Source organism: Chelonoidis abingdonii, chromosome 20 (genome assembly GCF_003597395.2).
Source record: "Chelonoidis abingdonii isolate Lonesome George chromosome 20, CheloAbing_2.0, whole genome shotgun sequence".
Lineage (NCBI taxonomy): Eukaryota > Metazoa > Chordata > Testudines > Testudinidae > Chelonoidis > Chelonoidis abingdonii.
In genome coordinates, this window is record NC_133788.1 from 16,042,516 (window position 1) to 16,070,365 (window position 27,850).

The 27,850-nt window shown below is 41.7% G+C and overlaps 1 protein-coding gene across 3 annotated transcripts in view; it reads left to right on the plus strand.

Moving 5' to 3' along the window:
* Positions 1–27,850, plus strand: part of MSI2 (musashi RNA binding protein 2) — a 397,445-nt gene that overhangs the window by 317,654 nt on the left and 51,941 nt on the right. For 2 of the 3 annotated variants that reach the window (XM_075074083.1, XM_032779380.2), the window contains 3 exons: positions 5,952–6,066; positions 20,588–20,662; positions 25,389–25,436. In XM_075074083.1, coding sequence (XP_074930184.1) covers positions 5,952–6,066; positions 20,588–20,662; positions 25,389–25,436 — 238 coding nt within the window. The remainder of the gene's footprint in view (positions 1–5,951; positions 6,067–20,587; positions 20,663–25,388; positions 25,437–27,850) is intronic. The other variant, XM_032779390.2, reaches the window with a different exon arrangement.

The window sequence follows — 27,850 nt, forward strand, 5'->3', positions numbered from 1 at the left end:
GAATATAGATTTTAGTATTACATGAACAGTGGTTGTGCCTTGCAGTTGCATGAACAATGTGACATCTCAGAGGTAAACTAATCCAACTTGTTGTCAGTTATTCCTTGCTGGCAAGACAAGGTTGCCTTGTCTTTGGGTGGCAAGCGGTTTTTTGTGCATTGTGAATACAAGAACACTCCCTCTCCCCTGGCTGCTTCTCCCAAAATAGCTCTGGTTTCTCTCATAAGTTGTAGCCATGTTTTCCTGAAACATCTTGGTGTTGAGAGCTGACAGCTCGTTTTGTTATGCTGGGTACAGCAGGCTTTTCACTCCCCATCTTGACAGCCCATGGTTCCAGCAAGTTTGCCTGCTCAGTCCTGATCCAAGAATACTCCAGTGTAATATTAATTCCCAAGACCAGACTAAACAAAAACAGTGAATTTTAGCTTCTCTGCTATTTTCGCCTGAGAGCTAAAACTTCCTTTGTTAGTTAACTGAGCCTGAAGAACATCCCCCATGCAGGGAAGGTGCCAAAATCTGGAGATTATTAAGGTGAACTGCAAACGCTGAAATGAAGAATGTTTAATATCCAGATTTATGTGCTGATTGCCCACATTAACCAGGGAGTTGGGAGTGGCCTAACTTTGAAATCTCTCTTTCTCTCTATACACTTTCTGAAATCCACTGGCACTTCCCAGTTCAGTAAAAATGTCCTCGATAGTATCATGTGATGTCACTGATAGTACATGGTTGTCTTCAGATTCAGCATGGTCTAGTGGATTTTATTTGATCCCAGCATGAACCATTTGCTACATGATGAAGCATGGGGTACGTAACCAACTGCTCTGCATTTCTCAGGTCAGCGTACAATGGCAGCTTCTTCTGGCCCAGGTTGGTAGTGACCAAAAGTTGTCACCATCTGATGCCCATTCAAGGACTTGTATGGGATCAGTTTGGTAATCTCCACTGAGTTCCCAATGAAAAGGTCTGTCTTATCACAAGAAAAGAAAAACAACTCTGCAGCTGACAGTGACAGACCTTTCCGCTGCAAGTGTCAGCAGAGAGGTATGGTGACCATTAGGCCTGTGGCAGAGGTCAAGGATCTACATCAGCATGGAGAGTGAAGTACTGTCTGAGGCAGGGCACTAGCCAGGTGAGCTGAGTCTTGGGATCTGTTCTTGGTCTAGCTCCTGATCCACTGGAGCAAGTCACTCCCCCTCTCGGTGGCTCAGTTTCTCCATCAGCAAAACAGGGATAATAATGCTTTAGTCATTTTTTTGTAAAGCAGTTTGAGATCCATAGGTGAAAAGTGTTCAGCTGTCATTAAAGGTGCTCCCTAGAAGTCAGACTGGGGGCAAATTGACAGAGCAATGCAGAGAAAGCTGACGTTGCCCCTGCTTGTGCTGCACACTCCTTTGTGGTAAGAGAGTTAACCAGGGTTGCCAATCCAGCATCTTGCATGAGTGTTAAATCCCCACCCGGAAGGATCCATTCCCAGCTCAGGGAAGAATGCTTAATCTCTTGAGATTATCTTGAGTGTTGATTGGGTATGTTCATTTCCAGGGTTTTAAGAGTGGCATTTTTTCCCCCCAGTGAGTTTTTCATTTTTAATTCCAAGTTAAAACTTATTTGCAGCTTGCTAACATTCTCCTTATGTCCTTGTGGGCTGTGAAAATCGTAAATTAAGATCATCTTTCTGAAACCAGCGGTAGTCTGTTTTGTGGTTGCAGAAGCTAATTACTGGGTTATTGTTTCTAACGGTGTTAATCCAAACTTCATTTTCCTGTTAATTGTCCCTCTAGCCAGACTAGATTGTTTTTTATCATTCTGAATATTTGCAATGAAAACTGCTTTGAGGTGTAACCAATGACTCCGTGACATTTTGAGCAATGGTGAAGCTGAAGAAGATGATTGAGAAATGAAATGATACACCTCCACTGATCACTCCACTTGAATTTGCCTGAGGAAATTGAATTGGGTGTACTCCTGATAAATAGCCCTGTGATTAAAAACAAGCAAAGAGAAGTTGCAGAGGTGGTTGCTGGACTTTTTCATTTGATACTTAGAGAGAACACACGAGAACATGGGATTGTGTTGTGTACTTGTTGCCTGAGGAAGGACCCTGGCTTTTATAGGATGATCTGGGAGCAGGGAGGAGGTAACATCAAAGTTTTTTTCCATGGGCATTCGGGTTTCAACAAGAGAGATGGCAACTGTTGGACACAAAACTCAAATTCATGGGAAGCCTGCCATATTGCATTTAGAGTCGAAACTCACTGGAAACGTTATTGAAAGGTTGTCAAAGATTATAGCATTTTGCTTGAATTTAGGGTCAGTTTCACATTCCAGCCTTTCTGGTCCTCCTTAAAACTGTCCACTGCGTGATGTCTACCAAAAAAAACCCCAAGTCAACAGTGGCTAGGTGGCTGGCTTGCTACGACCACTGTTTTTATGAGAGTGTGTCATTGTTTCCATGTGTTTCCCCCATCTGTTGTATCCACCTGTTGTCTATATTCGTTAACACTGAAATTGTAAGCTCTTCTAGACAGTGACTGTGTTGTGTTTGTTTAGTGCCTAGCACAATGGAGCCCTAGCCTCTAGGTACTTCTGTAATACAAACCAATAAAATAAACAATAAGTTTCCCCTGAGCTTTACTTTGAATTTAGGGGGAGCTAGAACCTAAATCTTAATGAGAACTTTATGGAGAGTAAACCATTATGAACCGAAATGGAAGCTGATGGTTGCCTGAATTGCTGCGAGGTGAAGCAGCCCTCTTTAAGGGCCACTCCAGATAGTGCTAAGAAAGTGGGGGAATTCTGAGCTTCATTCCTAACTAACACAGTAAACAGGTTAGTGCCTTCAAGTGCAGGGTTGAATTTGTGGGGAAAAGAGACCCTCAGTCAAGCTTGGGAGTGTGGTAGGTCCTGTTCTTCTTCCGTTTGATCTGTTTCTCCATTACTTTTTCTTTTTGGTCTGTTTCTCTTATATTTATCTAGATACTTATATGGTCCCTATCTCCATAGTATCTGAATATTTCACAAACACATGGGAGCCAGAGAAGCATGAGGCACAGAGGGATTAAGTGACTCACCCAGGGTTATACAGTAAATCTGTGGCAGAGCTGGGAATTGAAACCCAGATTGTCTGAGTCCCAGTCCAGGGCCTTAACCGTCCTCTTCTCTAGATAGATGCAACATACACCTCCAGAGGCCTATGCTGAGATTTTGAATTAACAAATGTGGAAGGATTTTTTTCTTTTTTTCTTCTCTTTCTGTCTCTTTCTTTAAAAGAGACTACAGTGAAACCTTATCACTCAGTCTGGTGGCTGTCCATGAAGCTCTCATTCACACAGCCCCGGACATTGTGAACCAATAAACCTTTTGAGGAGAAGGGAAGAGGGCAAATCGAAGTTGATCCCTCTGTGCTGTTCTAAACAGCGGGGAGCCTGAAGCTATGAGAACAGACCCATTATTTAAAATGGTGGGAAAGTCACTTGCTTGGTTCTCCCTCTGCCTATGGATGTATTCCTTCACTGAGGACTCGGGGTATGGCTACACTGGCACTTTACAGCACTGCAACTTTCGCGCTCAGGGGTGTGAAAAAACACCCCCTTGAGTGCTGCAAGATACAGCACTGTAAAGCCTCAGTGTAATCAGTGCTGCAGCGCTGGGAGCCAGAGGATGTGGTTTACGTGCAGTGCTGGGAGAGCTCTCTCCCAGTGCTGGCGCTCCGACCACACTCACACTTCAAAGTGCTGCCGCTTCAAGTGTAGCCATACCCTCACTGCTACCATCACCGTCGCTGAAGAGAAGAGGAAGGAATACACTGCTGGTACTGCCATGTCTTTACCTGAGTTTACAGGACATGCAGAGAGCGGGTGTCTCCATTTGAGATGTCTCTCTCGTTCATAATGTCTGTTTAACCTATTTTCCCTGCCTCATTTTAAATCTTTTGTAGCTAGTCTCATCCGTCACCCACAATTCATATATCCAGCAAAGAGCACTCACAGTAACAATGCTTTTTCTTTACATAGCAGCATCCTTCTGAGGACTGCAAAATGTTTTGCACATCTGACTTCCAGTCCCAACGCACCTGTGTTGCAGAATGCATATAGTCCTCATTTTGCAGATGGAGAAACTGAGGCACAGAGAAATGAAGCCACTTGTATAGGATTCTAAAGCAAGTCAGTGGCAGAGGTGGGGGTGTGTGGAACAGGGGTGCTGGAACAATTTGTATAGTGGGGGTGCTGAGTCATTGAACCAAACTGTAAACTTGTCTATGATGGAAACCACTTCAAGTCATGGGGTGTGGCAGGACCCCTAGTTCCAGCACCCATGGTGTGGAACCCAGGTTTCCTGTACGCTTTAATCATAAAACTCAAATACTTCCAGTTTCCTCCAGTGGCTCCCCTTTCCTTTCCCTGCTTTTCTCCCACTGTACTCACTGAACAATCCTGACCCAGACCCTCACTGGCAGAACAGTGACATCAGAAGAACTCTAGAGGCATTTCATTTCAAAGTTCAATGGATTCTGGCAGATCTGTTGGCAAGATGCGAGTGTTTTGACATCGTTTTTGGCGGAATCTGAGCATTATTGCTTTGTGAAGTGTTGCGAGCAAGCTAAGTAAATAAGATCTGTCGTGGGGTTTGCAATAGAAAGTGGAAGAGTAGGTGGTTTTGTTTAAAATACTCCCATTACAGTCAGTTAACCTTCATGTTACCTAAATGAAAATTATGTAAACCTGAAATTTTCACTGATCAGGTTGCCTAGGAACAGGCGGTCAGGTTTCATAAGACAATGAATACACAGTCACTGATAGGGCTATTAGGAACAGAGGCATTTAGCCATGTTGTTCTACCTCCCTGGTTTTCTCTGGTGTAATTACCTGTTTTCACGTAGGAAGCACGCTCACCTGTGCCTGCTCATTCAAGTAGCGGGGCCTGTGGAAGAGACGTTTCTCTGCTTAAAGTGAATCCATCAGCCAAATCTGCATATGCTAAACATTGCCAATTCTGTTCTTCATTGCTGTAAGTCAGAGGTTGGTGTGTTCAATCCACAACCGGAAAAGCAGATGTTTTTGTAATTTGCGTTACAATCGTGACAAGAGGCCCAAGGTCAGGGCCCCACTGTGCTAGTCACTATACAAACATGTCTTAAGAAGCAATTTCCAGGAGCTTGAGTTCTAAATGGACCGATTCAGACAAAGGGTGGGAGGAGAGACAGAAAATTCACTGAGAAGTGAAGGGATTTGTCTAAGGATCAAATCAATGGGAGAGCCCAAACCTAGATCCCACGTCTTCTGATTCTTTATTCCATGCCTTCTACACGGGATTGGTTCTGGTGCATGAGACAAAAATCTGTTCTGAAGCTCACACTGTCAAAGCACCCCTGTACTTTTGGTTACGCTCGTGTTTGCAAGATTTTAAAGAGTTATTAATTAGAGATTTGTTTTATGATTTAAATGGTATTAAGAAACTTCAAATGATAAAGGGAATAACTAGAAGAGAGAGAATGTGGATCATTTACTGGTAGGATTTAAAGAAATTCCTCTGTCGAGTAGAAATATTGATTCTTTATTCACATTTAAAATGGAGCTTTCTGTAATGATCACCAATAGTCGTTTTCTGTTATCACTCGTAATAGAACTGTGCCAATGACTTTCCTTCATTCATTCCATGCCTGCAAAGAATCATTTGAGAGTAAACAGAGCATAGGTTTTTGTTTCAGAAACAGGAAAACTTATTAAACCTGCATTTTATCATTTTAACAGAGTTTTGCTATGTGTTTAAAGAGACATGCACATATTATTCTTTTTAGACTCGTTTACACTGGTGGACTATTTTTAAAGTTCACATCTGGGGAAAAAAAACAAAGCTAAAAATAATTTTTCCCCTTTATCTAGCTCAGTTCTGCATTTGACATTTACATGGAATTCATTTGCATCTCATTTGTACATGTTTCTGCTCAATAGGTAGAATGTAAGAAAGCACAACCTAAAGAAGTGATGTTTCCACCAGGGACAAGAGGAAGGGCACGAGGATTACCATATACCATGGACGCTTTTATGCTAGGGATGGGAATGTTGGGTAAGTGTGAAGTAGCCATGGAAATACTAAAGAGAAAGCATCTACCTGTGTTGTCTTCTCCATTTAAAGGTGCAGAGGTGCGTGAATTACTGAGCTTACATACAGTGTGCAACTCTGAAATTTTAACGGTGGGAGTGGGGAAATAATCCTGTCTATGGTAAATGATTAACTTTCTTTTTTTCTTCTCGGGATATCAAAATTTGCATTTAAATGGATGTTTTAAATAGCCTGTTTTACTCTTATTCACAAAAATAGAATGATGAAAGATGCAGCATGTTCATTCTGACTAAAAATGATCTCTTTTCTTTTTTAGAGGAATTGAGTCACACATTATTCCCCTTCTCTTAAAGGTGTCTTTGACAGTTCAGCATAGATAATTGAAAATCTTGCAGCTTTAAATGGGATGCAGGATAGAGAAAGCAGAGGAGATGCATAATAGTGCAGGTCGCAACAATAATTACAAGTTTCAAAGAGACAGAACGGTATTTTAGTTTGGAGTATTGTGTCCAGAAAATACTAATTAAATGGGATAAATGATATTTAATGGCAAAATTCTATTTGTTCAGGAGGTCTTTTAGTTATAATTGGTTCTCATTTGTTTCTGCCTAGATAGTTTCTTCTTTCTATATAATCTGACAACCTCTTTATGTACTTTCTTCAGAGTTACTGAGTCAGGATGCAGCAAATCCATTGCCAGCGTATTTTTAGAAAAACATACATTACTGCTCAATCTCCCCCCCGCCCTTTGTAATATTTAACTTTTCCAGTGGTTGACCTCTGTTGTGCTCATAGAGTGAGGGTGCTTGAAGGTGTTTCCTAGGCAGAACTGAGTCTTTCCTGTACTAACTAAACAAAAGTCCAAAGTCTGTGTGATTTTTCTTTTCCCTACTCCTTCACTTAATGGGTGGGTTAACCACCAACGATACTTAATGATGGAGAGTGGAAAGAGGGATCAGCAAAGCTGAGACCCCTGTTGGAAAATGTATCTAGCTTACCCACCAGGCCAATGGCACAGCCAGGAATGGAACCCAGGTCTCTTGAGTCCCAGTCCAAAGCTCTTTCATCCATAGATCCCAAAGCATTTTACAAAGGAGATACCAAAAAAAAAGCATAGTTTTCCCCATTATACAGATGAGAAAACTGAGGCACAGAGAGGGGAAGTAACTTGCCCAAGGTCATCCAGCAGGCCAGTGGAAGAGCGAGGAGTAGAACCCAGGTCTTCTGTGTCCTAATGCTGTGCTCTGTCTACTAGGCCACACTGCCTCCATTGCCTGCAGTCCTGAAACCTTTTCTCTCCTGGCCTTTTCCCTACTCAGTGTTGTTCTGTGGAATTCACCCTGCAGGAGAAAGGGACATGTTAAAGCTCCCTGCAAATTCTGCAACAGATGGGTTCATCCTCCACTCTTATCTCCTCTATATTGTGTTTAATGTTCCTCTTCCTGCTCCACTAACCAGCCCAGGGTCCTGGAGTTTGTTTGAACCAGTGTTACCAACTCTCACCATTTTATCATCTGACTTGAGATTGGAGGGAGAGGGTTCTTAACACCCCCTACCTGCTGGAATCATGTTATTACCCAAAAATCTCAACTTTCATATGTACATGTGTGTGTATCTATCTATATCTATAAAATAAGTTTTTTAAAGATGCCAAAGGACAAATAAAAAGAATCCTACACTGATACTTGTTAATGTCATGATTTTTAAGCCAACCTCATGATTTTTTTTGGTGAGGGGAGGGCTGACTTGTGAAGCGTTGTGAACTGTTGTCATTAAGAATAATAAAGAATTATTGTATTTGTACTGAGGTTGATCTTAGAAGCTGCAATCTGAAGTTTGGAGCGCCATTATGGTAGATGCTGCATAACAACAGCTGAGAGGGGGAAGAGATCCCGAATAGCCCGTACTTCCTTCAGTGGAAGCAGTTAGATTAAGGGAACCAGGATATCGCTCCCCTGCTGTTCAATCAGTGCATGCCAGCAGGCTGAAATGATGGTGTACTCTGCTGTAGCTGGCACACAGGTGGGGTGTTGGTGTCCCCACGAGAGAGGCTTATAACCTGGGAAGCCAATCGGTACCTTGGAAGGAAAACAAACTAAGCTGGCTGTGGCTCTGTTTTTAATCTAGGATTTGTAAGTGTTGTCCTCACCCCTTCTCAATCTACTAAATGATAAAGGCTGAAATCTTCCAAAATGTGGGTGATGTCTAAAGTTAGGCATCTAGATAAGGCCCCCAAGTCCTTCAATGATCTTTGAATGACTGGATCCTTGGCTCTAATGGAGCGGTTCAGGGTTCTTCCCACACGAAGTTCATTGCAGGGTCAGGGTGCAAGTGGCCTAACTTCTTCCAGCCGTGGAACACAAGGCATTCACGCTGAAGTCACTGGAAGTTGGGCGTGCTCAATACCTGCAACAATCAGGCTATTTATTGATGTGCCTGAAGTCAGGCACCACCAGACTGAGAAAGGACTTTCCCACGGTGTATGTTTTTTACCCTGAATTAGTAGGTCAGTTCAGGGGCCTTGAAGCTGATCTGTTCGTGGATGCAATAGAATAGTCTCTTCAGATGAGCATATTTTATTCTTTTCCTCTGCCCCCAACTTCTCTCTCTTAATGTGATTCTCAATTTTGGAAATTTAAAATTTAGGGTTAAATTATTCATCCTGTTCTACTAGACCCATGTTCATTTCAACTATCTACTTTCATGCTTTTTAGCACTTTGCTCTGCGATGGTGTCTAGTTTTTTGTTCACAGGAGTTGGTTGAATGCAACCTTGTTAGCTAATTCTCCAAGACAGGGCTCGGTCATCTGCATTTAAAAGAGACGCAGTGGAATTATAGCCTAGGCAGAAGGACCAAGGGCAAAATTCTCTTTTCAGTTCACTATTGTGAATCCTGACCCTAATGTTCTGTTCTTCCTTTGACATCAATGAGAGATCAGTGCATGTTGAACAAGAAGAATTTTCAGAGCCAGAGCCCAGCACAGTGATCTGAAAGGAGAATTTAACCCTGAGGCATATTATGACTAATTTTCACTAGGGCTATCTCTGAATAAGGTTGCTTTGAACATTAAAACTAAGAGATGATGAAAGAAACCTTGGGCTAGTACATTTATTTCTATTGAAAGCAAACAATATGTATGCATTTTGGCAAATTCCTTTGTTGGCATACAGGTATCTGTCACTCATGTGCAATCTATGATGTCATTAGATCAACCACACTGGTTCTGTTCCACTGGTTTTCACAGGACCATTCTTAACATGCTCTTATTATATTTCAAATCATGGGGACTTGCTCTGAATGAATGACTGATTCTTGTTGAAGGCCACATACTCAACTATCTGCTCTAGCTATTTTTTTTTTCCTTCTCCAAGCTCCTGATTGCTGTAGTGGCACCATATTAAATACTTGCTAAATAACAAAGTCACAGCACAGAAGTCCAAGCCTATCTGCATGACCGTTTTAACTCCCATTTTTCAAGGGTTGGCGGTAAAAGTACACTTCAAGGTTGGAAACTGGGCATGTCAGCAAAAGGCTCAGTGAGGAATTTTTGATTTCCAACCCCTGGCAATGACGTGCAATGAGGCCCAATCCCTGAGAGGAAGAAGGGTGTAATTAACCCGTCAAACAATGAGGCATACAAATTAACACATTGCCAGAGGGAGATTTTGAAGTAGCTGAATATTTTGCTAAGATCCCAAGAGGCCTGTGTCAGAATTACTTCATTACTAGCTTTAGACATTTAGTTTCACGGAGACTGAGTGAACCAGAACTGCTCTTGAAAGTTTTTATATGGCTTTCCAGAAGCCCTTGTCCAAGGTCACCTTCTCCAGATGCAGCTCACGGAAAGAAAAGAAAATCAGAAGAAAGAATACACCAGACCACTCAAAGGAAAGAGTGCATAGTGCTTCCCTCAGAGCTATTAAGGAAGTTGGTCTTCCTCATTAATCATTGCTGCCCCAAGAATCCAGCAGCAGCTGGAACCGAGAAGTACATAGCCATGTTCCGTGATTATTGGTTGATTGGAATAAGATCAGAGTACTTTTTAAAAGGACGTATCCTCTCTAAGAGCGTAGGCAGACTGAGCCCTGTGCCACAGTTGCTACTGGGCTGTCTCAGTCTTTTTGTCATCCAGTGTAAGAGACATGCCCTTCAGGGAGACTAAGAACATTATTTAACCACTCTGCCGAAAGAGCAAGTTGGAGCGGTTTTAAGCCCAACTATCGCCTACTCCCTGATGTCCTCCTTCACAGGAAGGAGTAGTGGACTCCGAGACAATCTCTCCAATACAGATGCAGGGCCAGCATCAGTGGAGGATTCAGTTTGGGCTAGAGTCACAAGTAAAAGCCCTGGAAATACAGCAGGAAGCCCATGCGACTGCTTGTGAATTGGGTCTGTGCCCTTTATAGTTAGTGGTAGCACACAGGGTCCTCATCTGGCTGAAAGCGGAGATGACTTGTGCAGGAAGAGTTGGCTTCCCACAACACTAAAACTTGTAGTCATCCAGCAGGCACTCAAGAAGCCACATCCTATCCAGCTAATGCCCTATTACCATATCCAGCCAGCAGCTCTGAACCACGCAGGGCATCTTTGACCTCTTTTAATATAGAGCATACAAATATGATCACATTGCACCACTGCCGCTGTGTCTGCATTGGTTACTGACCTTTCCCAGGTCCTATGGCCACATGCATATCTAAAAAGCCCTAAATGGTGTACATTACTGACAAACCTCCTCCAGCAGTGCCATTTGCTGAGAATGCCACAGCAAAGAGAGCCCCGAGTCAAACTCATGGGGGTTTTCAGTGGAATGCAACCTACTGTGGAACTTCCTACCCCGAGCGACTCAGCTGATCCTGAGTCTTGCGGGACTCTTATCAAGCTTCCTGTAGTGATGGGTACCTTAGAAGTACTGATGTTAATAATAAAGCTGGACCCCTTTAAATTGCAAATCCTTCCAGAGACCGAAACGCTTAGCCCATAAAGTGTATATCCTTGGAATGCTACCTGATGGGAACACCAAATTTCAGAAAGTCTCCAAGAGACGTTTTATATCATTGCATAAGCCAGACTGGGGCTCTGCATTATTGCACATGTTCAATTTAGGTAGGCTGAGCTCATGCATAAAAGAAACTTGTGCCCTTCAAGGAAAGTCATTCCTTCTCCCCACTACCCTCATCAGAGTCTGTTTAATAGAGGAGAAGCTGCCTCTGGGACGAAATTAGGGAAGGGGAACTCTTTATTAGGCGTACATCTCCTGGGTGTCTTGCAGAGTATTTAGGAACCTTTCTAACCTCCAAAATGTAGCACCTTTTGTAGCATTCAGCATCTTCTTAAACAGCCATAGTCGCCATTCAGTTAACTCTTCTATTTGCTTTGTAACAGGAGGAAGATCAACTGTTTGGACTGAAAGAGAGGAAGGGAGAACATGTCTGCTCTGTAGCAGATGTTCCTCCACCGTAGTTGCTCCTCAATACATAATCTCCCCCATTCACCACTGGGAATTATCTTTATTTCGCATGCACCTTGACTATGGGTTCTCAATTCGAGGGTCATAGCCACTTTCCCTTTCTGCATGGGCATCCCAAAACCTTTAATTTTGTAACGTGGTACATGACAGGAAAGATTGAAAGCCACTGATCTATCCACTTATGAGATTACAGTGCCCCTCATACACCAATCCAGTCATTTTGGAGTGGTTGGAAACGGAAAGATGCCTCTCAGTCAAAAATCACCTCCCCTTAATAATAATGCTGCTGTGTATAAACATCAGAGGACCTGGACCTTTTACAACTGAGCATCACCCCTCACAGTACAAGCATAAGGTGGTGGAGAAATCCTATATTTGTCACGGCTGAAGAGCTTGGAAGAGGGAATGTACTTTAAATGAGGATGTTTCCACACAGAAGAAAGTAAGAGAACTCTTTGAGGGCAAAGAAGAGGCAGAAAAGAAGATGTGAAGATGTTTGGGAGAGGGATGCAAAGGGAGATGTTGTTTAAATATCTACAGATAGTGCCTTTCATCACAAAGGAGGCTTGTGCAAACACCAACTATTGGGGGGAGGGATAGCTCAGTGGTTTGAGCATCAACCCTTGAGGGGGCCATTTAGTGAACTGGGGTAAAAATTTGTCTGGGGATGGTCCTGCTTTGAGCAGGGGGTTGGACTAGATGACCTCCTGAGGTCCCTTCCAACCTTGACATCCAGCTACCTCTGCAGCCCATTGCACAAGAGGGTGGGGAGCATTTTGGCCAGAGACAGGCAAGCAAGCTATTACTGAAAGCATTGTGAGGCCCTTACTATCCATCCAGAGGTGCCAGGGCCTTGATTTTAAGATCTCCTCCGAATCTGAGTATCACATGTTTATCTACATTGGAAGGATGAATGGCTGAGTCAGCCCTGTTGGGGTTTGAGGTGGAGGTTGACAGCTCGTGACTCTCCATGTAATAAACGGGCGACCCCTTGAGGGGTCGAGAACTCCTGTACTAGGTATTTTAAATGTGAGACTTAGGTATAGTTTACCTGGGGGATTCTTGCACCAGCATGGCTGCCAGTACAACCTGCTGGCAGAGACATACTGCAATGTTGTAGTAAATACCTTGCACCATAATGCAAACCACTTCTTATACCAATGCAGGATGTCTGTGATAGATACTAGCATCAGCACAGTACTGCACTGGTGTAAATTAACCGCAGTCTAAACAAGCGCTTTGAGGGCTAAGCCTTCTCTTCCAGCATCTTAAAACTTAGAGTAATATATAATTTGTGCTGGCGCCAGAATACCTGAAATGGGATGTCTTCAGTACCAGGCCGTTTTTATAGACCAGAGAAAACACTTTAAACAACCACTTTGACAGCAGCCCTTCACAACAAGCTGCATAATCAGAAGGTGTTGGGTTAACTGTTCCATAGATACATTGTATCCTTCAAATAATAACGCAGATAAGCCACTGAGCACTGCTTACTTGTGTTGGGGAAACTATAATTTGCTTTTATTGATTTGAACATTTGAATTGATTTTAAAAGCAAGGATCTGTGAGCCTGGACGTGTTCAGATTATTCACAGCTCAACAGTGAGTTTTGTTTATCTTGCTCTGCCCATCATGCAGGTAAAGACAGAAAACTTCCAGGTGCAGCACTGCTGATTTGTTGATTGTGTGGACAGTTTTGTTTTGGTTTTGGTGAGAAATTTTAAAATATATCCTTTCCTTTCCTTCGTATTAGACTAAGTAAAGGCTTGTGCAGCATAAATGCTGTTTCTTTTTATGAGGCGGCTACTTAATGATGGCGTGGATAAACCCAACGCTAGGGACACGGGTAAGGAAAGAGCTCTGGGCCCAGGAAGCCCTGACCCAACGGGCCTGCTTGGCATGCTCCAGCTGGAGGAGGGTTTAAGAGGTAGGGTGACCAGGTGTTCAGTTTTCAACCGGAACACCCAGGGACCCTGGCAGCTTCAGTCAGCACCACTGACTGGACCATTAAAAGTCCGGTCAGTGATGCTGCCCAGCTAAGGTAGGCTAGTTCCTACCTGGTCTGGCACCACGCTGTGCCCTGGAAGCGGCCAGCTGCAGGTCTGGTTCCTAAGCGGGGGGGCCCGACCCTGAGCACTGGCTCTACACTCCCATTGGCTGGGAACTTCCGGTGCAGAGCATGGTCCATGATTCCAGGACAGGCAGGAATCCTGCCTTAACACCACCGCTGACCGGGAACCACCAGAGATAAGCCTACACCCCAACCCCAGACCCCCTCACCATCAAACTCAGAGCCGGTTCCTGCACCCCAAATCCCTCATTCTCAGCCCCATCCCAGAGCCCTCACACATACCCCAACCCTTTTCCCCAGCCCAAAGCCCCCTCCCACACCCTGAGCCCCTTATTCTTGGCCCCACCCCAGATCCTGCACCCCTAGCCCAGAGCCCTCACCCCCTTTTGTACCCCAATCCCCCTGCCTCAACTCTCAGCATTCTCCTGCACTCTGAATCCCTTGACCCCCCTAGCCTGGAGCCCCTTCCTGCACCCCCAAATGACTCATCCCCAGCTTAGAGCCCATACCCCTCCACACCCCACCCCCTGCCTCAACCTGCAACCTCCTCCCACATTCCAAATCGGCCCCACCCTCCAGCCTGGAGTCTCCTCCTGTAGCACAAACCCCTGCCCCAGTCCAGAGCACCATCCCACACCCAGAGCCCTTATTTCTGGCCCCACTCCAGAGCTTGCACCCCCAGCCGGAGCCCTCACCCTCTCCCACACCCCAACTCTCTCCCCCACCCTGGACCCCCCTCCTGCACCCTGAACCCCTCATTTCTGACCCCACCCCAGAGCCCGCACCCCCAGTTAGAGCCCTCACCCCCTCTCACACCCCAACGCCCTGCCTCAGCCCAGGGAAAGTGAGTGAGGGTGGGGGAGAGCGAGCCACTGAGGGAGGGGGAATGTAGTGAGTGGGGGGCAGGGCCTTGGAGAAGAGGCAGCACTAGGGTGTTTGGTTTTGTGCAATTAGAAAGTTGGCGGCTGTGTTAAAAGGAGGCATTGCAGCACAGGCCGTGACTATATCTGGCAGAAGGAGACAGACCTGTACTCATGACTAGCTAGGGACTATACCAGGAGGAGGGACCATTACAGGAAGCATGAACTCCTTAGCCCAGGGGTTCTCAAACTGGGGGTCGCAAGGTTATTACTTGGAGGGTTGTGAGCTATCAGCCTCCACTCCAAACCCTGCTTCGTCTCCAGCATTTATAATAGTGTTAAATATAAAAAAGTGTTTTTTTAAAATTTATAAGGGGAGTAGCACTCATATGCTTGCTGTGTGAAAGGGGTCACCAATGCACAAGTCTGAGAACCACTGCCTTAGCCCACAGAGGCTTTTGTCGCAGAGGACAATCACAAGCCACGACGCATCTTAGGGAAGGACAGAGCGGTAGGAAGAGACTCACGGGAGGTTGTTAGCTGGACTGTAGGTAGTGAATGCCATCCTTACGATACTCCAGAGGGCCCTGGGTCAGAACCTGGTGGAGTGGGTGGGGCCAGATCCCTCATCTCTCCCTGCAGTTGTTGACATGGACTCTAACCACGAGGCTCGGGGACTCTCCTGCTCACAGAGTAGAAATGTGCTCTTGTGGCTAGAGCTGAGGACAGAGAGTCTGGAGCCCAGTTAAATGTCCTTTCTCTGACACCGACTCCCTGCGCAACCTTGGGCAAGTCAGTGTTCCCCAAACGATGGTTCGCAACCCATCAGTGGGTTTCCGGAAGGTTCTACATGGGTCACCATTCCTCAGTGGGAATAAAAAAAATGGCTTGTTGCACCCAGTAGCCCTTAACTGGTCACGTGCGCGGTGGTGCCAGCCAGTATAGTAGTCTTCTGGCAATAGCACATAGGCCACATGGCTTGGAGCACTGCCAGCATGACGCCTGGGCCCGCTATGCATTCCAGGCCCTCGATGTGGCAAAATGGAGGCTCCTGCTCCTCTTGGCACCGGGAACTGGGAAGCAGGATGAACAGACATGAGGCTCACGAGCTGGGAGGGGTAAGAAGGGCTCCTCAGGGGCTGAGAGAGGCTCTTGGGGAGGGGTGAGAGTAGGGGCTAATGGGAAGATAAGATTCTGGCCCCCCCAGGCACTGCTGAAATACAAGTAATAATACTAATGATATGCCGTGTGATCTTGGATAAATCACTCAGCTGCTCTGTGTCTCAGTTTCCCTGTTGGTAAAATGGCTTTAATAGCTTCTTTACAGAGTTTTAACAGTTGAATATTTATTAGGTGCTTTGATATCATCAGGAAAATTAATTCTGAGTAAAAAAAAAAAATAGGTAATATGTTATTTCCCATTTATTTTGTCCTATAAACTGAATGCAAGTTTCATCTCTATTGGATGCTTTTCTGTTTAAAGACCACTTGAATTTATTACACAGTGGTATTTGGCTCTACTGCTGTTTTTCATGTGTTTCCTATAGCTACAAGAGGAAATGCTATGCAGTGTAATTGTAATGGCTGGTCAATGTATATATTTAAAACAGAGTTCACTGTTCCATCATGTATAAAGCTAGATGAAATTTTTTGGTGGGAACTTATATATGTGGAAAAATATTCAGCAACACTGAAATGTTTCATGACTTCCTGTCTATTTTGCTGAACTGTTTGTGTTTAGAAGAAAAATAATTCTGAAGTAGTGTAAATATTTCAGTTTGACATTTTCTAAATGAAACATCCTGAGTTTCTTGGTTGAAATGACTTGGGTTTGTAATTTCCTTCTATTTTACGTACAAAAATGCAAAAACATTTTTAAAAAAACACTTAAATGTTAAACAAAACATTTTTGTTCAATCGGTAACTTTATTTATTTGGCATTTCCACTGTGACAACATTTTCAAAACCTTTTGTTTTCAGGTCTAACGAGTCAAAGCTCAATCTGCACGGGGGAAAACTGGCTGGCTGCATTATCAATTGCACATTAACACCATGCAGGGAAAAATAATTTTCTCCAGTATTTTTTTGAACTGTGAATAAATCACATAACTACAAGTATGGCAGTATCTGTGGCAGAGATAAAGACAAAACTTTACCACTATAGTTTAAGGGTCAGATTCTCAGGCATGTTCCATTGAGCATCTTCCGCCAGCTAAAGATCTGGCCCTAAGTTAGCATGAACGTCAGCAAAGCTTCCATCTGAGCTGTCTAGTTGGGTCAGTAATTTAACAACAGACTAGAGACACTTTCCAACTGACCTAAGAGATGGAATATATAGGATCTGCCATCTTCGGTTAGGGAGACAGAACTGAGTAAAAGTTGTGTTGTAAAACTGTGTTTGATTGTTGATTTAAGTTTGCACTTTCATGGACAGGACAATCTCTCTTCAAGGGAGGTAATCCAGGCAAAACCTTGATTTTTAGTTTAGCAACAAGACATAATTACTGTGAGATTGATCATCTGCTAGAAGTACTGAAGCAAATAAATTGCTCAGTGCCCAATGCAAGATGAGAATGGCGGCTAATGGAAATGGTGGATAGGTCGGCCGGACCATAATTTGGCTTGATGAAGCATCCACATGGGCATGGTGCTAATGTGCTATTGATATGCAGCCAGCCAATTTCCCCTGTGCAGATTGGGCTTTGACTCGTTAGAGCAGAGCTGTGCATCGCAGCAGTAAATGAAGAGGAAAATTGAAGTAATGCTGTATTATAAATTTATGATTTCATCTGCCTGACCTAGAGAATGTTCTGTGATGGGAGATACAGATTAGAACCGCTATCAGTCAGCTGTGTGTTTTGTCTTTGTTGTTAGAAATGATACAGTTGGCAGGGGGGAGGAGGGGGGAAGAGAGGGTCACAAGTGTCTTTACAATTGTCTTGGTGGTTGGCTTTAGGTATCTCTTTTCAAGGCTGTTCTATTAGGGCAAGAACATCGCTTGCCCAGTAAGCCTGCACAAGGGAATGAGGTGTGAAGTTCCGTGGGTTTCTGTGTGGTAGGGAAGAATGGGCTTAGTGGCGTTGCTACTGCCCTTCTCATCACATAGGTGGGCGATCAGGGAAAGGAAGTGGGGGTTTCACTCTGAAACTCTGCCCCGCAGTGTGCCACACTCACACAGCTGAGAAAGTAATCTGCGCGTGGTAAAAGGCCTTGTGCCGATTACTTCCCTTCAGAGTGAGGAAGGAACCAGATACTCCGAGTCACAATACATTCCTTGGTCTGCATTTTGGAAAGTGCAGATAACATGTCACCTCTTACTCAGCGAAGATTGTAGGTTACAATCTAGCCCTTAATGACTAGAATGCAAAATCTCAAGTTCTGTGTGTGGCAAGCCCATTCTCCCAGCTACCCTAAATCAGTTTTTAGGTTGACAAATCATCTCATCTTTTAGAGTCCAAATAAAACTTGCTCTTTATAAAGAGAATGAGCTCTGGTTGAAGTGACTCTGCAGAATTGAGGTTCACGGTGATGTTAATGGGGCTGCTTAGTTTGCAAACAATCCATTTATCACTATTATTGTTTTTAAAATGGTTTGCAGAGCTTATCTCTGAAAGGTCTGATTTAATGATAGATTTCTAAGGGAATCCTGCTGTTGAGCTATGAAATAAATATTCAAGAGATAGCTAATATAGGTACATATTTATTTAATGCACCAGTGTCCTGTGTTGTGGTCACATGCCTGCTTTTCTCCTGCACCCCTTTAATGCAGTTATCAAAATTCATACAAGCATTGAATTTTCTGGTTTTAAAATATGATGAATGGTAAACTGCATGAAACATACAAATTCTATCTGAAATGGAGGGACTTGCTGTGTCAGCAAAATAACTGTAAAGTGTATTAGAAATAGTTGCTGCTTAAAGAACAAATAAAAATAGAGGTATGAGATTTCCTTGGAAGGAAATTTTCAGTTGTAAACAAACAAACCAACCATACATATCAATGCACTTAAGGCCAAATGCAATTTCCTTTAATATCAGTGGAAAAATTCCCATTGACTTCAAAGGGAGTTGCATCAAGACTTTTATGATGAAACAGTGGGTTTGGGGAGAAAGGCAGAAAGCTGAGCACTGCCCAGTAATTGTGGCAAAGACTGTGCAGTGTTTATTGGCGCTGGAAATATAAATACTCTTCTGCTAAAACTAGGCAGGCGAAGTTTGAGAATTGTAAGTGATGTTTGAAAAACATGCCAGCTTTGTAGAGGGTAACACAAGGTGGTCACGGTAACTATTAGCCTTGATAAATGGAGCACTAATGGAACCTATGAAAAGGCAGTTAACTTACCGGCCTCGATGCAAATAAAATAAAGTGTGAAGAAAACACATAACCCCTACGCAGCTGACAGAATTTTTTAGGCAAAAGTTTTGATTTCCAGAAGTGAGGCTGGCCAGGACCCTGCTGCCTTCAGAACAAAACCACATTTTTTAGATTGTCTTTGTTCAAAAACACCACACTGGGAGGGAGGGTGCGGGTGGGGTTGGAGGGAGATTGAAAATAAATGAAGTAGGGTCCTCGCTGTCTGAACAGGAGGAGCAAGAGAGAAATCTATCTGTGTGCGCTGTTTTTATAACTTTTGGAGGCGGTCAGTGACAGGGTACATTTAAGAACATAGATAGAACACTCGTACAGAGAAATGGGACAAGACTCAGGACTTCAATGGGAGTGAGATCTACCCCTTAATCTCATGTCTTTAAACCCATGGGGCTTTAAATTCTGCCTTGATTTATTATATGTATGCATTGCTGCCACCGAAATTAACAGAGGTGGATGTAATTTAGCCTTTCCTGATCCTCTTCTAGTGCTCATGCCATTTCCATTCAGCATTCCAGGGTCACTCATGCTACCCAGTGCAAGGGGTGGGATTCCCAGGTGCTCCTCTAGACTCTTAAAGAGCCAGAAGGAGCTTTTTCTCTTGAGCATAGATAAACCTACTGTCTTTATATAGTACAGTAGAATTCTTATCTATGATTGCCTATTGGACAAAAAAAAGCCAAATGGCACAGTCTCCGTGCATGACAACCCTGTCTACACTAGCAAATTGACGTGTCACACTCAGCCATGGCCAGCAATGGGTTCCACTGAACGCGAGTTGATGCCGGTTTACTTGTTAATAAGAATGTGACCAAACCAGCTTGCTCTAATTTGCAGTGCTGTTATCCAAATCTCAGTCATGCTTTCAGTAATATTGCTTGAAATGGTTTTGTCCTCTTTGCAACACTGTTTTCTTCCACCATCTGCAGTGTACCTCTGGGGTTTGTAGCTGTAAATTCTACAGGCTTTTTTCCTGTGTTACACCAGCATGTGGTTGGGGGCGGGTTTCTGCCATGTTATGTGACTGCTGAAACCTTATATTAAATTGGACACCATGTGTTGTTCAATATATTTGCTTACACATTTTTATTTACAACAAACTGTCCTTGAATGGTATTGCCCTAATAAGAAAATAGCAAATACTTTGTCTGATTGTAGCTGTTACAAATTGCTTCAGGAAAAATTTCTTATCTGTTGAATTTTACCTTCCTGAAAAACTAAAACCTCTTTGACTCTCTAGTTCCTTGATATTGCTGCCTCTAACTCTTTGATGTGTTAACTGTTGTCCTTCACACTCCTGGGATGAAGAATTACTAGTACCTTAATCTCCAACTGTCAATAACTCTGAGGCAAAGTACATTCATTGTAAGCTCTCCAAATGTCAGAGCAAACCTATGTTATGTGTTTAGCCTTAGCATTTGGCATTTATTCTTCTAGCCAAAAAGTATGCACAGTCCTTGGACTTCAGATACCAAAGTGCATGTTAATTATATGAGTGACAGATCTCATATGCATAGCAAAAGGAGAAAGTGATCAGGAAGAGTAACATGTGTCTGCAGATGTTTTGTTTTTCCTTCAGGATGAAACCTTCTTGCAGTTGTGCATGAGAAGAGTAAACTGTGTTCTTTCATACCTTGTGTAAAAGTCAAATTTCTTTTTCACCCATCCTCTGTGTTAATGTTACATTAGATGTAGGAGCAAAGAGTAAAACCTTACTAATCTGCCATTTTCTTTTATTCACATTTCTACATTCAAGGTTACCCAAATTTTGTTGCGACATATGGCAGAGGATATCCTGGATTTGCCCCAAGTTACAGCTATCAGTTCCCAGGTATGTACATTTCATTTGGAGATTGATTTATTTAAATCCATAGCTGCAAGTTGAGGCAGGAAAATCTGCAGGGAAGCATTTCATGCGATGACAAATTGTGACCATTTTGAAGATATATCTTCAAAATATATATATATATATATATATATATATATATATATATATAGTCAAGATTGTTATAATGTGTTAATTGGTACTGGTTATTTGAAAACAAAAGTTTTTAATTTAAAAAAAATTAACCAGAGTGATAATTTTAAGAGCTATTACCATCCCTTTTCCGGGGTTAATTTTTTTTCCTTTTTCTATGTACATATTTTACAGTAAGCTAATACTTGCTAGGGATGGCAGTTCTGGAGTAAAAAGTCCAACGTGCATGTATTTTATATAGATGTCTCTGGTGACCTTCATAGAGTCGGGTGTCTAATGGTGCTCAATCTAATTCTTTCTTCACGTTTGTTTGGTTCATCCCCTCCTTCTCTTTTGTATGACTGTCAAAGATTTGCTGCATTTAGTGATTTCCATTCACTGGAAGTTTAATACTGCCACTCATAATTTTTGATCTCCTATAGTTCTAAAGTGGTAGGCTGGCTTTTAATGTAACACAGTGTGGATTTCATCTGGGGCACTTTGAAAAGGCAGTCACTGAAACTAGTTCTCCCTATATTTTACTTTATGCCAGTGCGGCTTAGAACTTAAATTGGAAATGACAGACGATTTTTTTTATTTCACCTTAAGAATTCTAAGGGAGATTTTAGAAGCAGTCATGATTGCTGTGTTTACTGCTAACTAATAACTAAGGCCTACCAGGACACCATGGAAAGGAAATCTATGTTGTGTTAAATTCATTAGCGTGCCATGTCACTTGGGTCACACATGATCAGTTCCACCATCTTGCACTGTTTATTAATTGCTTAGAACGACAATGTTAGAAGCACAAGTTTGCTTAGGATAAGAACATAAAAACGGCAATACTGGGTCAGACCAATAGTCCATCTAGCCCAGTATCCTGTCTTCCAACAGTGGTAGGTGGCAGATGCTTCAGAGGGAATGAACAGAACAGCGCAATTTATCGAGTGATCCATCTCCTGTTGTCCAGTCCCAGCTTCTGTTCTGGCAGTCAGAGACTTAGGTACTTACAGAGACTTTGGCATAGGCTTGCATCCCCTACCATTTTGGCTAATACCCAGTGATGGAACTATCCTCCATGAACTTATCTAGTTCATTTTTGAACCCAGTTATACTTTTGACCTTCAAAACATCCCTTGGCAATGAGTTCCACAGGTTGACTGTGTTGCATGAAGAAGTACTTCCTTTTGTTTGTTCTAAACCTGCTGCCTATTAATTTCATTGAGTGACCCCTGGTTTTTGTTTTATGTGAAGAAGTAAATAACACTTTTTTGTTCATTTTCTCCATGCCATTCATGATTATATAGACCTACATCAGATCCCCCCATAATCGTCTCTTTTCTAAGCCGAACAGTCGCAGTCTTTTTAATCTTTCATCGTATGTTCCACACTCTTAATCATTTTTGTTGCCCTTCTTTGTCCTTTTTCCAATTCTAATATCTTTTTTGAGGTGAGACAACCAGAACTGCATGGAGTATTAAGAAACCAAGTTTAACTGTCTCTTTAATGAAAATGCTACAGGTAAAGGATAGGGTTTTTAACCAAAGAAGAAAACAAGATTGTTATGGAGAAAATCTCTAGAATATAACAGAACTATAACCTTTTTATGTAATGTCTGAACCTACCTTTGGAATTCTATAGCAGGAATACAACCCTCCTTTAAAATTCTACAGATTGGTTTAAATATTTTATAAAAAGGGTTAAAATTGTGTATTAAATTCTACAAGACGAAGTAATTTCCACATAACACTATCTAGTTCCTTTGGAACCATAGTGGTTTCTGTTGGAGTTTTCCATAAAAGGAAGTGTTGTTTTTTGTTGTTGATGATTATTTTGACATTTTACAAATGTTGAGACTCTGGTTTCTGTAAGTGTATAAGTGCTTTTGAGAATATCCATTTAAGAAAACTAACCAAAAAAAACCCTTTGTCGAAGATATTAAGTCTAAAAATTGACCTCCTTTGACTGTTTTTGTATACATTTGCTCTTCTGGTAAGAAACACAGAAGGAATCAGAGTTCAGGACCAGCCTTCATTCCTCACATCCCAGGCCAGCTGGGGCTGGGAGAGCTTCAGAGTCAGAAAGTTCAGCTCCCTCTTTGGCTCTTGTTAATTTTTGATCCAGATGGGTAAAAAGGGTGCTGAGGCTGATGTTGCTTTATAGTGATCTCCTTTGGCTAACTGCAGGTATAGTGTTCACTTCCCCTCGCCAGAGAAGAGTCATTACAGTGTGGGGGATCTTTTAAGAATGCAACATGAAAGGGAAAATGCCATCTCAGAAGAGCCCTCAGAAACTTCTCCAGCACCTTGTTTAATAGGTGTTCCTTTATGCCACATACTGTACTCTTATCGCTCTACTGTACATTAAAAAAAATTGTATAGCAGGGGTGTTAATCACCCAGCCCATTTGACATATACTGTATATCCAGCCCCCATGATGATTGTGGATCTGTAGGATTAAAAAAACAAATATTCCATTTCTACCTCTTGTGCTTGTAAATGTAACATGACCCAGTGTATTGCTGTCTTAGTTTGAAATAGTTCAATGTGATGGCAGCTGCTCCTGTTGCAATGGAGTGCTAACGCTGAAGTACAATGATATCATGCTGAGGTCCGCGTTTACAAACAACATCAATGTTCAATGGTGGGCATAATTTGCACATGCAGTTACTGCTGTTGTGCATGCAAATTTGGTAAAAGCACACACAAATGGTCAAATAAACAAAGGGCCGTAGTAGGAATTTTCCTAAAGGTGCCCTGCATCACTTTTATGATGGTTTTAAAAGGGTCATATTCTGCTGCTGTTCTTTGTACAAACCTATTGACACCATTGGGAGAGCTGCTGTATCAAGGGAAATAGCACTGGCTGACAGGCCATAATTAAAAATGTTGTCAGCCCTCTTCACAAAATAGGTTTGACTGCTCAGCTGTATGGTATATATGTCGTTTTCACAGTACTCTTCATAATATTAAAGCCATCCAGATATGGCACAAAAATGCATACAAATTCATTTCAACACCTGTTTTGAGCTAAAAGCATTTGAATATAAGGTGATGAGATTTTTTTTTTTTTTAACGTGCATTTGCACATTGTCTCAGGACTTGATTTTCAGGTTCTCATGTCTTCTTGAATCAGATGGAGCTATATGAAGAAAAGACAGATAATGAAAAATGGTTTTAATAAACTGAATAAAATTGACAGGACTAGCAACTAATTGTAAAGATATCGTTTGACTCTAATTATCATTATATGTGTTTTTATTTAGGGTCCTCTAGCTTTTGCTTAGACTTGCACTTTATAAGAAACTGTGTCATAATGTATTTATTCCCCACAAACAAATTTTTTAAAATACATTGGGTTTTTTTTAAAAACGCTTACTTCATTTTTTAGTGAAGCTCTAAAAATACTTGACTCTTGTGTAGCACATTTAAGGATTTCAAAGCATCTTATAAATATTAATCTTCACAGCACTCTCTGGAATGTTATCCCATATGCAATATTGAATATTGGAGTGTCAGACCTCTTTTATAAGTTGGTAAACTGAGGCACAGAATTTAAAGGTGCAGTTGTGCCCTTATGGCACAACTGATGCTAGGAGGTGGTGCCAGTGGCAGTTCCCAGAGTTGGGCACAATATTTTCAGTACTACTTAAGGGAACAGCATGTTCTGAATTTTTGGAGCCAGCTCTGGCCTTTGCTCCTGCCTTTTTGCTAGCATCTGTGTAAAGGAGGGCAAGCATGGACATGGTATCCCAGCTCTTGTACAAGGATGCATTGAAAGGACAAAAACTCCTACAATGTTGTCTTTTCCTTTGTGTGGTGTTCAGCACAATAAGACCCAGGAGAACTGATTCACAATTTCACTAGACACTACCACTTTAAATGCCACAGCTTCAAGCCAGTACTTGGGGCCATATCTTGCACCTAGGACACCTATTGGAATTGTTGGGAGATTTAGGTGCTCAAGGAGTGCAGTATCATGCCCTCAGTAATGCCAAATACTTGTATCAATTCTGCATCCTACTATCTGCTACCACACAAGAGATGGCAATGAATGATGTGCACACAGCTGTTCTGTATCTAAGACTGCAATTCCCTGGTAAGGGAAAGGTGTTCTGGTGAGGAAATGCTGTAGGTAGGAGTGCGAAGCTCAATATATCATCAGTGTCACCAGAACTTAGGGAGGGTTTTATATGCAGAGTTCAGAGACTATTGCATGCTAACCTATATTTGTCACATCTTTCATATAAATGTTGATTAAATTAATGCTACTTTATCAATTTGTCTTAATGTACCTAAGCTGCTTTTGTTGTTCTCTGCATTTTCTTTTCGCATCCTCTCTACAAACTTGAGACTGGAAGCCATTTTTTTTTCAGGGTTTATTTTTTGAAAATGACCCTTCTCCCTGCTTTAGCAGAAATCAAGGTTTTGAACAGTACAGGCTGTTACAAACTAGCAGAGAAAAGGAAGCTTTTAATAAAACATAAGAAATCGGTACACTGATTAAAAAGTACTAGAGTATTCAACAGCATAGGCCAAGTTTTCCAAGGTGCCTAAATTGCATTCATAATATTTTCTCATGCATGTTTTTGCACATGCAGAAGCGCCCCTTTGCGTGCATGGAGGTGGGGTTCTGAGCATGGAAACAGGTGAGCATGCAAACTTTGCAGAGCAAAATATGGGCATGTATACCCTTTAAAAAAATAAAAATAAAAACGACTTACACACCCAAAACATTGCATTATTGTGATTAAAGAGGAACTGTTCGGGTCATTTCTACAAAATACTCTGATATTTATTTTTCTTTTCTTTTTCCTTTCCTTGAAGGCTTGTCCCCAAACACTACAGTTTACAATATCTTAGGGTTTTAGACTGCTACCTATTACCAGAGTATTGAAGTAAAAACAGTGTACTCTGTGGGATTTCACAAAAAAGAAGACCCCCCACTGTTTCAGTTTGGCTGCGTCTTCTCTTGGGTCATTCTACCAGCAGATCTCATGGCAAGGCTGAATGAAAGAATGAGTTTGTTGTAGCTAAATGCCTTGATATGAGCACATACACTTATCCTTCATTATCTCTTATGTCAGAATGCTACTTTAGATGGTTTGTTATGGAGCAGTCCTGACGTCGCTTCTTATTAGAGTACAGATGTGTCACAGACCCTTAATATAGTACGCTTCTGATGTCTGTGCTATAATAAGTCAGCTAATTTCAAGGAAATTATAGTGTTCCTTGTATTATAAAAATAAAGTATTGCAAAACTGTGCTATTAACAGTTACCATTTCAAAGAACTGTATCACAGTTGCATTTATTTTAATATCAGCTCCCTTTATTCCAGTTGCCTTTTCAGGTTAACCCACCCATTTTCTTTTTCTTTTATTTTTTTAAAATGTCAGTCAATATTGTGTTGTAATGTGATATTTACTGTTGTCAAAGCAAAACAATGCTATGAATGTCATGATCCACCTGTCTGCATTTTTGTTTTGGTAATTTGGAAAGAAGGCTCTTTGCTCTATGACTATTTGTCTGTTTGAATGATGCCTCCTGTATAGATCTCCTGTATTATACTTCTATCAAAGTAGGTGACAGCCCTTAGCTTGAAAAGCGGCAGGAATGTAAATCACTTTGGCAACTGGTCTATCTTCTCTCATCAAGTTGTTTTTTTTCCTCTAGGCTTTAATAGCTTAGTACATAGTCATTTTAAAATTATTATTATTATAATCACTCCCTATTCTGTTTCATTTTTTTTTAATTTCTGGGACTTATCTTTTCAGTTTAATCTATTAATTTCTGTTCTTATTTCACTTTGCAGACTATTTGCCGATTTCACAAGACATAATTTTTATCAACTAGTTCTTAAAGATGCATAACAAATTAATCGGGGTTTACTACAGTGCTAATGAGAGAAAGAGACAGACAGAGACAGCCTGGGTGGTCCATGTTTAATATCAATGTCCACTGAAAAAATGCTGCTCTTACTGGCTGGTTTGATTGACTGGACTTATTTTTTTTAATTATTATTATTATTATTATTATTATTATTTTTAAAGGCTCCATATCCTCACGGCTTGAGTTTGCTTTTTCTTATTTTTGTTTCCTCTGCTTTATATGAGTTTTTAATGCCCACATGGAATGTAACTCACAAAGAGAATGGAGGCGGGTGTTAGTTGATGTTATAAAGGCATGACTTCTCACAAACTTTGTAGAAATAATTTATTAGGGAAATGGAAATTATGATCAAGTCCTATAAAAAGCCCCCAAACTGAACTGTTGATGCTTTTTGATATACAGCATATTTAATATCAGTAAAAGTCATAATTATCATGCAGGAGGGCTGGTAACATATAGCTGAGATTATTGGGCAAGTCAGGGAAATGAATCTAATTATTCAAAGTATTATGATGTATCTGTGAAAATTTAATCTGTACAGTTGGCAATTGCATGATGATTACTTTTTTGTTTGTACAGATCTTTCAGTAGTTGAAATTCTAATAACTGAGAGTTCTGTTTTCAAAACAGAAAAGTTTGAGTATAGTGATATCACCTTGAAAGTGTCAGGTATCAGGGGGTAGCCGAAACAGCAGAACTAAAATTCATTTGCAAATTTAACACCATTAATTTGGGCTTGAATAGGGAGCTGGCTTATTACAAAAGCAGCTTTGCCTCTCCTGGAATTGACACCTCCTCATCTATTATTGGGAGTGAACTACATCCACCCTGATTGAATTGGCCCTGTCAACACTGGTTCTCAACTTGTGAGGTAACTCCCTTCTCTTCATGTGTCATTGTATAATGCCTGCATCTGTAACTTTCACTCCATGCATCTGAAGAAGTGAGGTTTTTTACCCGTGAAAGCTTATGCCTGAATAAATCTGTTACTCTTTAAGGTGCTACCGGACTCCTCGTTGTTTTTACGTTGAAAAGTGCTCATCAACATAAGCTGTGGATCATTAGAGGCTACCAAACACCCCACCTCCAAAACAAACACTAAATCATCCCATTCTTCCACACTTACAAAAACCCCAAAAACAAACAAACAAAAAAACAACCCACCACCTTCAA